Source organism: Polypterus senegalus, chromosome 11 (genome assembly GCF_016835505.1).
Source record: "Polypterus senegalus isolate Bchr_013 chromosome 11, ASM1683550v1, whole genome shotgun sequence".
Classification (NCBI taxonomy): Eukaryota; Metazoa; Chordata; class Cladistia; order Polypteriformes; family Polypteridae; genus Polypterus; species Polypterus senegalus.
The window spans coordinates 150,671,845-150,688,976 of record NC_053164.1 but is presented as its reverse complement, the minus strand read 5'-3'; the positions used below and the strand labels follow the sequence as shown (position 1 = coordinate 150,688,976).

The 17,132-nt window shown below is 37.4% G+C and overlaps 1 protein-coding gene across 1 annotated transcript in view; it reads left to right on the top strand.

Annotated features, from left to right (window-relative positions):
• The window catches only part of cchcr1 (coiled-coil alpha-helical rod protein 1), a 100,671-nt gene that overhangs the window by 67,704 nt on the left and 15,835 nt on the right, over positions 1-17,132 (top strand). Inside the window, exons 13-14 of the mRNA XM_039769896.1 lie at positions 2,225-2,303; positions 2,396-2,520. Coding sequence (XP_039625830.1) covers positions 2,225-2,303; positions 2,396-2,520 — 204 coding nt within the window. The remainder of the gene's footprint in view (positions 1-2,224; positions 2,304-2,395; positions 2,521-17,132) is intronic.

Below are 17,132 nucleotides of genomic sequence, written 5' to 3'. Positions count from 1 at the left end.
GAGTAAAATAAATCAGCGGAGGCCTTTAAAAAAGGCTTGGCTAGGCCAAATAAAGACCTTACGCCACTTATACTAAGTTTCTCCTCAGTAGTTTTCCTGATTAGCAGTTCAAAAATGGTAGATAGCAAAATAGCAAGGTCAAAAAGGTTGAATATATTATAAACAAGCATGAATATAAAAGCATAATTCAAGTTGTACAATGTTTACAGTAAATAAATGGTAGTCAAAATATTTATATATAATTATTACTATGTACAGCACATACAAAACACCATAAAGACACTCGGTCACTGTCACTGTGACTGCCATGGTAATGTGATATCGCAACAAATGTGGGCATAAAATGAATAAATGGAAAATGACAAATTTAGTGGCACTAAAGTGAATTAAGCAAAACAGTGTGTTTAGAATTCAGACAGATGGGAAGTGTTTATGGATTATGTTGTTGAGAAATTGAATTTAATCTAAAGAGAGGAACACTAGTAATTCCTTGTCCCTGGTAGCAGTCATTAGAAGCTGAAGTGGATATAGTTGTGTTCAAAGATAGTTGATTCCAAAGGGAAGCATGTCTATAGTCCCTTGCATGTCGAAGTGATCTGGAAATTTATTTAGTGAATATTTAATCTTAATTTTCAAAAAGCTTTTCTTAAGCATTGCATAAAGGTCTAGTGAGCAAACTAAAAAGTGAACATTATAAGGTTCAGATTGTTGGTACGTGGTAAAGTGGCTGAAATCCAGTAAGGATGCAAGAAAAGTATACTTGTGTTTTTATTCAAATTTTCTTCATAAAATTTAACCAACAAGCTGATTAAACTTACAGAATGCAATGGCAGATATCCTTGAATAAATTGGGTCATTTACAGTAGGACCTGAATAGAGCTTGCAGATATGTAGTAAATAACATTTAATGTAAATAAGTGCAACAAGTGTAGAATGTAAAAATATTATTGTACATATAAATGCAAAATGGAAAGTCAAAAAATTAAGCACAGATTATGAGAAGGACTTGGGAGTGGACTTGCTGTCTGCAGAGAAGGATAAGTACAAGGATATAAGTTGTCATTCTTGTCTATAGTAGTAATTTAGTGATCTTCAAATCTTAGTTATATGGTCTGTGAGAAGGCTGATTGGCTTGTCCAAATCAAAACTATTCTTATGTCAATTCAGAATAAGTTGTGCACCCTTGGATTTGAATTTATTGTCACTTTCTGTCACTTTCTTGTAACGTTTTATATTTAAATACTACCTCATTAAAAATGGCCAGTTTCTGGACAGAAATAGTCTTTTGATAGGTTCATATAAAAATTTTTAAAACAAAAAAACAATTGCTAATCTATATTTACAAAATAGAATGTTTGTATGTTCTCTTAACAATCGTAACTCTTTAACCAATCTTTACCAGGTTTTGTTACTGTCTATGAACATACAGACAGAATAGACTAACATGAAACCAGGACACTCCACTCCTTCCATTAATTTCATCCCCATGACACATAAAAAATTTAGATACTGTTCTTTATTAACAGATTTTGACCAGAATTGGTCCCTGGGGGGTTTATGGGACACTTGAGAAATTCTGAGTCATGCAAGTGGAAACAACTTCACAGCATGAAGCTCAACTTGAATTAATGGATTAGCCATATTACAATAATAGTTGCATGTATACAGTATATGAGAAAAAATGTTACACTATTTGTAAATTAAATGTCAGTGAATTAATCTGTAGTACTATGGTGTTGTACCATGTTAGCCATTATGAGTGTAGAGAAAAGCCAAGCAAAATGACACCTTTTATTGGCTAACTAAAAAGATTACAATATGTATGCTTTTGAGGCAACTCAGGCCCCTTCTTCAGGCAAGATGTTGCCTGAAGAAGGGGCCTGATTTGCCTCGAAAGCTTGTATATTGTAATCTTTTCAGTGAATTAATCTGAATATGTTATTGTTTCACTTTTGCATGTCCACAAATGCTAATGTTCTACATGTAACTAACCAGGGTATCACCAGATAATTCAAGTTAGTATATTTTTTAAATGTTGAATATGAAATGGAAAAAGACCAGTATTAGAAAATGTGCCATAAAATGTTGATTTTGTTTTACTACAGCAGTTAATATACATTACTGAATCGCATTTGTCGTCTTTTATTGACTTTTAATTCCATGTTTTCCTTCATGCAATGCTTTGTCTATTAAAGTGTGTTTACTATTTTGAAATTTTCTTTAGGTTTAATGATGCGAAAGGAAGCCTTGCTACGGTTGCAGTTTAAGAGTGAGAACCGAGCAGTTGAACCTGATCCTGCCAGGTGTGTTGTTCTCCCCAAATGATTTTAGGATTTTAAAAGTGTTCGCTAGAAGAAATTTCAGTATTTATTGATAATTTTTTTTTTCCTCCTAGGAAAACGTATGCAGATTTGCAAAATGAGCTGCTGTTAATGAATGAAGAAAGAGATCGCCTGGCTCTGGAACTTAAGCGCAGCCCTCAACTAATTGAAAAGGCTCTGCTAGAAGCTCGTAGGCAGTGTAAGTTTAAAAATTCTTTTTAAGATTTGTAGTACCTCGATAAAGTCAATGTTTCTGTATTTCAAACATCAGTTTACTAAACAATGCTACTTAAAAGAATGTGAAATAAGTAACACAGAAATTTCCTACATTAGTATTGACATTCTTGCCTTGGTCTTAACTTAATTATTGTCCTCCTGTAGTCCTTGTGACCAGGTAGCTTTGGTGCTAAACTACAGTTCAGTAAGTTTAAACAGGTTAGAAAATGTACACATGGTGTGACAATAAGGTGGGTTCGGCAAATGAGTTAATTGATATGAAAGTGAGAGAATTTCAGATTTTTTTTAGAATCAGTTATCACATTTTTATTTATTAAATACTGTAAGAAAGTCAATATACTTTTTAAATCTAAATTTAGGAAAACTCATAGTGTAAAGAACATTCCACCATACACATAAAAAACATTTATTTTTTATGCAATCAAAGCAGTAAGATTTACATTTACTACAGCACCTGTAACATCAAACAACTTAGCACAACTTTTTGTGCAATCTGAAGAAAGGAATTGACATTTTTTACAGTATATCAGCAAAATAAAAGTGCTTGTACTTTTAGATCCTGCTTCAAAGGGTTAGTTTGTCAGTTTTTAATTTCTCAAGTAGTTAATAAACGAAAATGCATAATCCCAGTAATATCCAACCTCCTAGCACTACATTTTGTGCAACCTGAGCAAAGGAATTAAAATTTGCCTATATCAATGAAAAATAAAATTGATGGTTCCGAGATCCTTTTAACTTGAATTGTGCATGTTTTTCCAGTGTGTATTTACGTTAGTGCTTATTCAAGGCTTTTTTGGAGGAATGTGAGCAGGTCCACATGCCCAGCTTTCAGGACACTTCTTTGTGTGGTAGCATTGTTTCCTGCAGTGGAAGAAACTCACTCCACAGAGATGCTTGTGCCTGGAATGCACAGGAAATGTTTTGCTACTCTGGATAGCTATGGGTACTTTTATTTGTTGTCCTTCCACCGATTTAGAGGGTTTTCTGGAGGTGGCAAAGGGGTTTCTTCTCTAAACCTCTTCATGTCAACTGCAGCAGAGCCATGTGCAGATTTTGGTACAGCATTGTCTTTGGCAGAGACAAACGTAACTCCAATCAAGTCAGCCAACGCACATGACCCACACATGGCTTGCTGGTGTGTGTGGGCAGAGCCATCCTCGTAGTTAGGTGGGTGATTAAATCCTGTTTCTGCAAGAAGGAATCTTATTCAGTTGAGCACTAGAGCAAGGCCCTTAACCTGATAATTGCTCCAGAGTTATTATATGATGACTAAACCCCAAAGGTCATGCAAAAAGACAGGTTCCCCTTAGGGATTAATAAAGTATGTCAAAATCAAAATTAATTATACAGTAAATTTACAATTCACTACCACAACACACAATCTGAGCCCAAATTCATCCTATTGCACAACTTTTAAAACTAAATGGTCATCATTATCTTTCATTTGTATTTATGTACTCAGATTTTTATACGTATAACCTTTTCCTTGCTTCTTTATGGAAGCCACCACAGCATCAGTCATTTCAGAGAAGCTCGCATTAACCTTTCCTTTAGAGATAAAGGGTAGACGCTTAAACCTTCTGATACCATACACAATGTCTCCCTCTCATTCACATATCTCTGTCCCAGATATTGTGCTATATTATCTTTGATGTCCTTTGGTATCTGTGTGTCATCCAGGGTTTCTTCTATGCCCAAGACCAAGCTTGGCATAAAGTGCTACAATGATGAACAGAATGGGTATGCTCTCCTCTGACAATTACCAATATGGCATCCTTCATTGGCTTGAGTGCCTTGAACACTTCCTCAGCCAATATGATGTTAGCCTAACTCAGTGTAAAGATATCTTTTTCACAATTTTCTAATCTCTGTTCAATGGAGTCCTACATAGATGACTGGTGGTTGTTCTAAAAATATTCCTATCATCTCATAAGAGCTGTTCCACTTAATGTCGATGTCTGTGATTAACCTGTGCTTTGGTAGCTGCAGCAGGTCTTGTTTGTGCTTTAGCTGGCAATGGTGCTGCATCTGAAAAAGGTTGCAAAATGTCTGTTCCTGTTAAGTAGTTGCTCCACTGTTACCAATTTCAATGCTTTTGCAAGGCAAGATTCAGGATGTGTACAAAACTTAGTAAGTGGGCCATGTCTGTAAGTCCAGCCCCAATATTCATATTGGATGCATTTTCTGTTACAATGACAAAATCTTTCACTCCTAATCTCCATTCAGTAACAGCCTTCTTTTCCAATGTTGCAATGTTCTCTCCTGTGTGACTTGGCAAACACTTTTATCTAAAGCGACTTACAAAAGAAACTAACATAACTGAGAAACAATAGGCTAGGCATGTTTATTCAGCAAATGTAGTAGGACAGGTAACATATGAAAACAAGTGAAAAGATGCAATGACTAATGAATTTACAATTGTAGATTACAAACAATAAATTGATTAAACTTGACCGAACAACAAATTAAACAATATAAAATATCACAGAACAAAGTCCAGTCCCCCCCATATATTAGACAGATATTAACAGAACAGATGGGTTTTCAATTGCTCTTGAATACATTAGGGAGTAAGCAGCTCAAATGGAGGTGGGTAGCTTGTTCCAAATACCAGGAACTGGATTGTAGCTTGATATCACAAAGTGGTGGAATCACCAGATGCTGTTCTCTAGAAGACCTGAGTTGGCAAGAAGTAGTTTAGCACCTCACTAGTGTCACCATATAAGCAGGTGCTGACCCTTTGACTACTCTGTAGGCAAGCATCAGTGATATGAGCTTAATGCGGAGCCAATGTAGCGACTTGAAGCGAGGAGTGACATGTGCCTATTTGAGCTGGTTGAATAAAAAAAAACGGTCACTGCATTCTGCACCACTTGTAGTGGCTTGATAACTTGCAGTTATTTCTGCCAGAAACGAGTTGTAGTAGTCCAGACCAGATGATGTGTTGCATATTCTGTCGGATAAGATCTGATCTTGTGGATGTTGTACAGCATGAGCCTGCATGAATAGGAAACAGTGGTCAGAAAAAGATAGCTGCTCTTCAATCACCACCCCAAGGTGGCATTCTGACTAGCAAGGGTTTGTGGCAATGAGCCAAGGTGTACAGACATGGGAAGCTGAACAGACTGGCTGGCTGGAGATCACAAGAAGCTCGGTTTTTTGCCAAGTTGAGCTGTAGATGGTGGTTCTTTATCCAGGTTGAGATATCATTAAGACATGCAGAGACTCTAAACTGATACTGCATTGTGATTTGGAGGGAACAATAGCTAAAGCTATGTATCATCTGCATAGAACCAATAAGAGAACACATGGGGTTGGATGATGGAGCCCAGCGAGGTGGTGTAAACAGAGAAAAGTAGTGGACCCAGCACCGATTCTTGGGGTACTCCTGTGCATGTCTGCGCCTTAAACTGTCATTGCCAGGACACACTATGGGATCTGCCTGAGATGTAGGACTTAAACCACCCAACAGCAGTCTCAGTAATTCCAATGTCAGAGAGGGTGGCAAGAAGGATGTCATGGTTGACCATGTTAAAGGCAGAGGAGAGTTCTAGCAGGATCAGGACAGATGTTGGTAGCTGTAACAAGTTGTAGCTGGTCGACCATAGTCAGTAGAGCCATCTCAGTCGATTGGTTCCTTTTCAAGAAACTCTGGTTCTTCTAGTACGTCAGTATGTGTAACTTAGTATATTATAACAAGGCTCCATTGTATTCACCATAGTATGGAAACTTTGATCCTCTACAACACTGAAAGGGCACATATCTTTGCAAATGAAATAAAGTATTAATAGAGTTATTTTGGTTGCAAGAGTTGAAGTCAGTGCCTACTTTAATGTGTGAACTTGCTACAAAATGAGTTGAAAAGGAAGCAGTCATTTAATGTTTGCTCTTTCTTTAACTGTAAATCAGAATGGTGTCTTTCCAAGTGTACTCTTGTATTTGTTGTATTCTCTGAGTATTTGATTTTGGCATGACACATTTTGCAAGCTGCATGGCACTTATCAGTTTCCTTAGTGCCTTCTTTATTGTGGAAGCTAAAATGAGCCCACACCAACTCTGTAGGCTCTGGTCTGACTCTTCCAGATTCAGCCATCAATGGTAACGTTAAGTCAGCTAGGTTTCCTAATGTTAGCAGTATACCCTTACGCCACTTCCTGTCTCAGTTTACTTTGTTGTATTGGTTGAAGACAGATGACAGCACTACAATCTAGCAATAGGGGGTTTAAACACAACAGAAAATGAACCACTGACTGCCTTGAATCTTTGTATGTAAACTAGAGCCACTGTTCAATTAAAAAATGTAATCAAGATTAATTAAACAATTAAAAATTTTAATCAAGATTAACTGCATTTTATTTGCAATTTATCATATTTACTTCAAGTACAGTATATTAATATGTTTCTATAAAGCAGAAGTAACTGCTTTATAGTGATTCATTTCTAATATGCATATTCGGTTGTTTCAGTTTATTGAACAGTTTTGTATAACAGAAACAACAACCACCAAACACACCCCAACTCCCAAGGATTGTTAAAATATTTAGGTGTCTTGTATGTCTGTAGTACTAGGGTGTTGTACCGTGTTAGCCATTATGAATGGGCCTGAGTTGTCTCGAAAGCTTGCATATTGTAAACTTTTTAGTTAGCCAATAAAAGGTGTCATTTTGCTTGGCTCTTCTCTAAAATATTTAGGAAAACCAATATATATGGTTTCAACTGCTGTGTTGCAGGACAACATATCAAAAGCATTAACAGTTAGGCCTTGTTCACACGGGCGTTAAAATCGAGCGTTTTTGCGTCAGAGGCGTCCGTGAGCACGGATCAAGCGCCGAGTGTTTTCTACACGTAGGAGTCAATGAGAGTGTTCACACGGGCTTTGGTGACGTGCGTTTGTCCGGCTGCGCGTTTATACGGCATCTAAAAAACATTGCATGCAGCTTTTTCTTGTTGTTCAAAACCCAACGAACACAAGGAAACCGCTTCATTTATTTTACGCTTTGGAGGAGCGGGGGGGGGGCGGTGGGGGTTTATTTCAGTGCATAACACCGGTGTAAGCGCACACTCGACTACTGTTTCCTTACCTCAAAGTGACAAGTAGTCTCTTCGCTAACACCAAGTCGCATATTGGTTGATCGGCGTGCAATGTGGCATTGCACCAGCTGCAGCAGACAATCAAAAGTGGAAACCGACATCCGACAGTAATTAAAAAACTTGCGCGGAAATTTTCGCATTTCTTCATAAAGCACAAAAAAACTTCCTTTAACCCGACGTTGTGCAGTCAGAGGATGAACCCAGTAGTGGCGGCGATTTTTTCTCTCCCTACGTCGCCGTATTACGAGTATTTTTAAAACAAGAAGATTAATATCTAACATAGCAAAATGGTCCATATTGAAAGGAGGCACCTCAAATAAAACGACAAGGGCTTTCATATCCAGTTCCCAACACTGCCTCCACAGGTTAACACACAAACTACAATTTGGGCTGCAGGCTGGCGTTAGACAGAGAGAAACAAACGCCGGTGTAGAATTCAATCGATCGCCACCACAAAATGCAACATAAACGTCTAGGATGTTCAGAGCAAGTTCGTTTATCCAAAAACTTATAGCCCGTGTGAACAAGGCCTTACACAAACATTTAAATATAAGGGCCGGTTTATACTTCATGCTCAGAACGTGTACACGCCCGCATCATGGCTGCCACGCATTCCCAGCGTTCATTTCACGCGTCCTCTGAGCAGGTCCTCTGAAATTAACGCAACACGTACGCGAGTTGCAGTACCAGCAAAAAGTCGGGGGGCGCAGTGTGCTAAAAGTCGGAACATGATGTCAGAGTCTCTGTTTACTATCCACATGTGACAGAAAGCCTCTGCAGATCCCACGGGGACTGATGTGTGTGCTTTGCTGTTTGATGAATGGTTCGATGTGGTGAAGTAAAATGCCGACATACAGATGCATTCGTGGTGCTTTTATATTCAAGTGTCACATATTCCTGATCATAATGACACGATACATTTTAAAAGTCTCACATGTGGTCTTTTGTGCCATCTTTTTTTTTTTTTTGCAACTTTACAACAGCAACATAATGTATAGCGCTTTGAACCACTGAGGAAAAAAAAATAAAGGACATGATGAAAACGTGTATTTTGTGATTAAAGTGGAAATTTCGGTTTTAATCTCAAAATGTCCACTTTAACCTCGTAGTTTACTTTATCATTAAAGCAGACCATCGTAAACGTCATCCCAGTTTTTAATCGCTACAAGCTTCTTGGACCTGACAGCAGCGGCAAGCAGTTATACAGTAGATCACCACACAGAACAAATTAAATGTATGATATTCCAACTCTCTGCACATTTAGAATCTTTAGATTTATACTTGATATCGCTTTCATGATGAAATGCATTAAAGTGTGTATGCTACATTTTACATAGAATTTCATTTAAATAATGAATACTGTTAATAGTTACACACATGGGGGTAACATGGTGGCGGAGTGGTAGCATTGCTGTCTCGCAGGGAGTTTTGTTGTTGGTATTTCCTGCTTGTATTCCACACTGTGCTCCGGTTTCCTTCCAAAGATATGCAGATTTGGTGGCGCTAAAATGACGCTAGTGTATGTGTGTGCTTGTATTCACCTTGTGATGAGCTGAGGCCTTGTCCAGGGATTGTTTCTCACTCGTGCCCAGTGCTTGCTGGAATGGACCCATCCCTGGATTGATGGATTTAATCAATAAACATCCTTTGTCAGAGATATTGCTGTAAGGTGTCATCGGAATTTAATAGGTGTTCTAGGCAATTCACAACACAGAGAAGCCGAACATGTTCTCACCGTGATAATATCTCGCACTGCCACCAGGTGGGTTCCTCCAGATTTACGTAAAGTATGCGCGCAAGTATAAACACTACAACGCTTGCATAGCGGGAGCGTCCGCTGCAGCATGCGTTGTATCGCGTGAAGTACAACTCCGGCCTAAAAACACAGAAGCATAATATCATAGTCAGCTTTTTGTGAAATATCAGCACTATTACATCTCAGGTTATGCTTAACTGTGTGATATACTTGAGTCAATTCCGCAGCTGTTATTTGGAGAGGAGCAGTAATTAAGTAGATTGAAAATGTAATGATTTTAAATAGCAAACTTCTTTGCACATTGTCGTAGAATGTTTAATTTACGTATGAATTTTAAAATGAGTCTGAACTATGTATCTTAACCTTCAGCCCAAATGAATGTAAATATTAGCATGATCAATTGGCACTGATTTTTGTTTTATTATAATGTAGGCTACAGTATGTAACATACAATAAATAAGTGGTCTCATTTTTTTTTTTTTTATAACTATCATTCTGAGGTATCCTGTATTTAAATTTATATGCAAGTAAGCATGAGCAACAAATAAAGGGTTCAGAAAGAAAAGGATAAGATAGCTAAACTTTCTCAAAGTCAAAACCAGCCTCAAGTTCATGGTATGGCCCACCAGAGACTGGCCAGGAACAGATGGGCAAAGGAACAGATGTACAAGGCCCTGATGCTACAGCATCAGCTCCAGCTAAAAGTGAAAGTGGGAGTGAAACTGTGAGCAAGGTGGGAAGGAGCATTTGTCAATTCCAGGATGATTATTGGAATGGAGTATGGCCATTTTACCCCCACTGTCAACTGCAGCTAATACCCCGCATGAATCAGCAGCATCAACCCCAACTGGACTCACAACTCCGCCTACACAGCACAAAGAAGATCAAAATGCACTGTCATGTCGGAGGACTGGGACTTCATGAGGTGTGGTCTGCCTCACTTAGGGAGACAAAATGGGGGGGGAGGGTGTTGGGGGTGGAGGGAGAAAGAGAGCATTGCAACTTATTTATTCTTTCTACCCCAATAACTGTAATTGTCAACATAATAATAGGCCTTATAGCCATAACTCCTGGCAATAATATGAAGTCTAGGTCAAAGCTATCATATGTATCAATGTACTACCTTAACATAAGGCTGCAAAATGTCAATAGAAGTTCAGAAGCAATGATTTTATGACTAAATATCGTTCTTTATGAGCTGGAAAAGGTCTCAATCATGAATTAAAGAGAAGGTATTCTCTGATATAACAGGTTTAAATGCCAAGATAGTATTTTTACAGAGATTCACTTAATAAGTAAGGACCAGTTTCAGTTACAAAGGGAATGGATTGGCCAAATTTTTCACTCCAGCTATACAAAGAAAATTAGCAGTGCGGGAATCTTAATACACAGAATTATTTGATCTGTAGCATCACACGTAATACCTGATCCTGAAGGGTGATATGTCATGGTGATGGGCAAATTATTTAATCCTTAAGTGATTCTGATAAATATCTATGCACCTAACATGGATGATATAGATTTCGTACAAGGTGTAATTTTATATATAAGAAAAATTCAAATAAGTTAGCTCCACAATTATTAACAACATTTATAAAAGCTAAAAACAACAAAATTCTCCCTCAAACTCTTTGCCAAGAATTAATTACCATCGTTCCTAAGAAAAATAAGGACTTACTACAATGTTTATCATACAGACCAATCTCACTCATGAATAATGATGTTAAGATACCCCCAAAGGTCTAGTTGGAAGGATTGAGAAAGTGCTTCCTTCTGTAATATCACAAAACCAAACCAAATTTATTAAATTCAGACATTTAGCATTGGCTGTTTATCTCTCATGCATTTCAAAAGTAAAGGGGATTTTAAGAGAAGGACTTGAACAGAAAATATCACTATATGCAGATGATATGGTACTTTATATATCTGACCCACAAAAAACCATGGCCAGAAGTCCTAAATGCACTAGCAGATTTTCAAAAGATACTCAGGACTCAAAATCAATTGGAATGATGAACTTTCCAGCACACAATGTTGGACTGGATGCACATCCATTTACCTTAGCAGATCAGTTTAAATATCTAGGGGGTAAATATCACAAGTAAATCTAAAGATCTTTTTCAATAAAAATTTGCTGTCATGCATGGAAAAAATTAAACAAGACGTGAATAGATAGTCTAGCCTCTGTCTCACATTAGCAGAGAGAATCAACACTGTTAAGATGAACATCCTTCCCAAGCTTCTTTTTCTATTTCAGAGTATCCCCATATACATAAAAATTTTTTTTTAAGAAATTAGATTCAATCATGACCTTATCTATTTGGAATTCTAAACATCCACGCATCCAAAGGGTGAGTCTGCAACGACCTGAAGCAAAAGGGGGCATGGCGCTATCTAGTTTTCACTTTAAATACTGGAAAGTACTGTACACGGGCAGTATAGGTGTGAACATTGACAGAAATTAATAAACATCCACAAGCTTGTTCTGCAAAGAGTTAAAATCTCGCAATAGTACTTTATATCCCCTTCTCTGTGCTCCAGTAAATACAAACTATCATCAATACACTAATAATCCAATTGCCCTTCATTCACTCAGAATGTGGAACCAGTATAGGAAGCACATTAAGGCAGAGAATCCCTTATCTGTTGCACCTGTACATGAAAAACATTTTTTTTTTCACTTTCTCAAACACACATAGTATTTAATATTTGGAAAATGTCTGGAATTAAAGCATTTAGAGACTTGAACATAGATAATGTTTTTGCATCCTATGAGCAATTAAGCTTCAAATTTAAATTCTCATTAACACAGTTTTTCCACTACTTTTAACCTAGAAACTTTGCTGAACAGAACCCACCCGATTTTCCTCATCTTCCACCCATTTCTATTCCAGAATAAATATTGATCAGTTTTGAAGACTCGGATAGCATCTTGACAATTTATAAAAATATTTTAAAGTCCATTTCTTTCAAAGATCTCAGGGTACATATCTTTAACTTAATTCAGAAAAGGAGTGGAAGGCAGCCATGCACAGAATTCACTCTAGCTCCATATACGCAAAACATTCAATAGTTCAACTTAAAATCTTCTGTCGAACCTTTGTTGTTTAAAACTATCCAATGTGTTTCCATAGCAAGATTCAACTTGTATATATTGTAATCTACCTCCAGCCTCAGTGGGCCACATGTTTTGGACGAGCATCAAATTAAGATAGTTTGGGACAAAAAATTTTAAATGCGTATCGGACAACCTTCGTGCCACAGTACCTCCTAACCCATTAACAGCTGTGTTTGGTGTATTCCCAGATGGGCTTAAAGTGGAGAAGGACAATCAAATTGTAATTTCCTTTACCTCACTACTAGCACATAGACTTATCCTGCTTAACTGGAAAAAGCCCACCCCACTACTTTTAAGTCAGTGGGTACTGATGTCCTATGCTATTTGAAATTAGACAAAAATCATATTCTCACTTAGAAGACCTGCTCAGATTTTTTTTTTTAAATATGGCAGGGTCTAACTAATCACATTTTAGAATAAGCCTCTATAACGGGGAGGAGGATACTTTTCCTTCCTTGCTGCTTTTAAAGATTCACTTTTTGGTAGGCTCTCATCTTTTTCTGTGGGTGAGGGTTAAATTTTGGTTTAAGTTTGAATTGATTGTGATTTGCTTTTATTTAAAATCAATTTAAAAAAAATAAACAACAACAATATACAGTACCATATCTGCATTGAGGAAGCTTGTGTGAGGTATACAGAATTGAATGATTCCACTTTGTCTTCTGCTGTTTAGCTGCTTGGACGTGCTGTTATAAGGCAGAAATTCCTCCGTGGGTGACCAAATGGAAACATGGATGACTCAATTACATTCTGCCTTGCATTCAGACCTATACCTTGACAGCCTCTTCCGTGTTGAGGACGAACTTGCATTAGCAAACATCACTGTGTTTACCATCTTTTTCTGAATGTTCCACTATAGTATGTGGGTCTGTGACTAGCGAAATTACTATCAACAGTACCCTATGAAAGGAGAAAAGTAACTGAGATAAGTCCCCCATATATTGTAGCTATTAATATTAATTAAAATGATACAAAATAACTAAAGTAACTGAATTACTATATAATGGGAATACTAAAGATGCCATTTTTCTTAAAGATTTTAATTCCTGTTTGTAGATACACAGATGTAAAAGTAGCTTTTTAGGTATGGATTTACCATAACTTTAGCTCAGCCTTTTGTACTTTTTACAGCTAAGCAATTTGTAATCCTGCCCTACCCTTGTTATTTGTGGCAAAATCAGCCTTTGCACCATCGAATGTGTAAAACACAATTAGGTCCTTGTTGCAGTCCTAGTGCCTCCGATCTTTTCTATCATATTTTTTGCCTAGAACTCTTCACTGAATACAAGAAAAGAATGCTTTGAACAATTCTCTTTTAAAGTATCTAAGTATAGATTATAATAATTAATAAATACACATATAAATGCAGATTTGTTAAAACACACAATGAACAAGGTACAAACTGATGAAACATAAATGGAAACCAAGAATAGCTGTCAGTTAAATAATAATTTATAGGCAGTTGATAATGGTGGAGATTAAAGTTGTGAAAGAGAACATCAAAAATAAAGTCACAGTCCTGCAGACTTTGGGCAACTGGTCGCCTACCTGCTCCTGAGTTTTCTATAATGGAGTCTGTGCTTACCATCTCTCTGAGGAAAGAATGTTTTCATCCAATTATTCCAACACTCCTTTATCTGAGCTGTCTTTTCCATGTCCAGGGGAGCAGCCTGACAATACAGGTGCTGGTCATAAAATTTGAATATCATGACAAAGTTGATTTATTTCAGTAATTCCATTCAAAAAGTGAACTTGTATATTAGATTCATTCATTACACACAGACTGATGTATTTCAACTGTTTTTATTACTTTTAATTTTGATGATTATAACTGACAACTAATGAAAGTCCCAAATTCAGTATCTCTGAAAATTAGAATATTGTGAAAAGGTTCAATATTGAAGACACCTGTTGCCATACTCTAATCAGCTAATTAACTCAAAACACCTGCAAAAGCCTTTAAATGGTCTCTCAGTCTAGTTCTGTAGGCTACACAATCATGGGGAAGACGGCTGACTTGACAGTTGTCCAAAAGACGACCATTGACACCTTGCACAAGGAGGGCAAGACACAAAAGGTCATTGCTAAAGAGGCTGGCTATTCACAGAGCTCTGTGTCCAAGCACATTAATAGAGAGGCGAAGGAAGGACAAGATGTGGTAGAAAAAAGTGTACAAACAGTTAGGGATAACCGCACCCTGGAGAGGATTGTGAAACAAAACCCATTCAAAACTGTGGGGGAGATTCACAAAGAGTGGACTGCAGCTGGAGTCAGTGCTTCAAGAACCACCACGCACAGACGTATGCAAGACATGGGTTTCAGCTGTCATTCCTTGTGTCAAGCCACTCTTGAACAAGAGACAGCGTCAGAAGCGTCTCGCCTGGGCTAAAGACTAAAAGGACTGGACTTCTGCTGAGTGGTCCAAAGTTATGTTCTCTGATGAAAGTAAATTTTGCATTTCCTTTGGAAATTAAGGTCCCAGAGTCTGGAGGAAGAGTGGAGAGGCACAGAATCCACGCTGCTTGAGGTCCAGTGTAAAGTTTCCACAGTCAGTGATGGTTTGGGGTGCCATGTCATCTGCTGGTGTTGGTCCATTGTGTTTTCTGAGGTCCAAGGTCAACACAGCCGTCTACCAGGAAGTTTTAGAGCACTTCATGCTTCCTGCTGCTGACGAACTTTATGGAGATGCAGATTTCATTTTCCAACAGGACCTGGCACCTGCACGAAGTGCCAAAGCTACCAGTACCTGGTTTAAGGATCATGGTATCCCTGTTCTTGATTGGCCAGCAAACTCGCCTGACCTTAACACCATAGAAAATCTATGGGGTATTGTGAAGAGGAAGATGCAATACACCAGACCCAACAATTCAGAAGAGCTGAAGGCCACTATCAGAGCAACATGGGCTCTCATAACACCTGAGCAGTGCCACAGACTGATGGACTCCATGCCACGCCGCATTGCTGCAGTAATTCAGGCCAAAGGAGCCCCAACTAAATACTGAGTGCTGTACATGCTCATACTTTTCATGTTCATACCTTTCAGTTGGCCAACATTTCTAAAAATCCTTTTTTGCATTGGTCTTAATTGATATTCTAATTTTCCGAGATACTGAATTTGGGACTTTCATTAGTTGTCAGTTATAATCATCAAAATTAAAAGAAATAAATATTTGAAATACATCAGTCTGTGTGTAATGAATGAATCTAATATACAAGTTTCACTTTTTGAATGGAATTGCTGAAATAAATCAACTTTGTCATGATATTCTAATTTTATGACCAGCACCTGTAGAATACATCCAGGTATAAGAGAAGAGAAACAGAATAGACAAGGGTTAGTAATAGTTTTAAAATACTGTGATACTTCTATTCCTGGATAAACGACTAACAAACAGAAATGAAGAATGCACAGCTAATCATCGACACTAGTAAAGATGTGCTAGACTAAAATAGTAAGTCTTCAACCTGGATTTGAAAGCTTAGTCTGAAGATACATCTCTTATATTATCAGGCATATCATTCCACAGCTTTGGGGACCAGTAACTAAAAACTTGAATTCCAAATTGTTATTGTATTAATCTTTGGAATGTTAAGTAGGCTGGCATCATAATGTGTGATCTAGTTTGTAAGTACAGTAATAATAAGCTCAGATAAGTAGGCAAGGCTTTATAAGTTAAAAGGAGGACTTTGAAATCAATCTTAAGTTTAACCCTGAGCTGGTGTGAGGACTAGAAAACTAGAGTTACTGTACGTGTTTATATTTTCGGGTTCATTGAATAATTCTTGCAGCAGGATTTTGAATGAACTGACAGCTGTATAAGGAATGGTTTTTACAGTAGTTCATCCTACTAGAAATAAATTAATTAATTAGTTTCTCGGTATCTTGCATATTTAGAAAAGGTCTAAATCTTCCAACATTTTTAAGATGGGGAAAAAACCTGTTTTGGATAGTTTTTGTTATATGTGGTTTAAATGACATGCTAGTGTCAAAAATAACACGTAGAATGCGAGCTGATTCAGTAAAACTACTTATGATTAAAACCAAGTTAAAGAGTGACAGAATGTTGTTGCAGTCAGCATCTTTCCCTCAAATAACTTAACATTTCTGTTTTTTCTGTACTCGACCACTAGTTCTCATCCATCCACTTTTTTAAATCACTTGTAAAATTAATTAAGTACAGCATCTTAGAAACATCATTTGGTCTAAAAGGAAGGTATAATTAGGTGTCAACTGCATATGAGTGAAAAATATTGTTATGTTTTCTATTGATAGCTCCCAGTTAAAACATGTAGAGTGAAAACAGTAAAGGTTCCAGTACTGAGCATTGTGGAACACCATATTTAACTTCTGAATATAATGATGGAGCACTGTCAGCACATTTAAGATAAGATTCCTTTATTGTCATTGCATAACACATGCGATTTCTGTACATACTGGTAACAGTTTGATAAATAAGAACTATATCAAGCAAGCACAGTCTCTGTGAGCTCAATGTGATTTTTCAGCCTATGTAATAGAATAGTTTGTTTGCACGCAGTTTGTGTGAGGAACTTGCAGATTTGTGTGCAACTGCTGATCCAAATATGATGTGGGAGACCTTCTGTGACA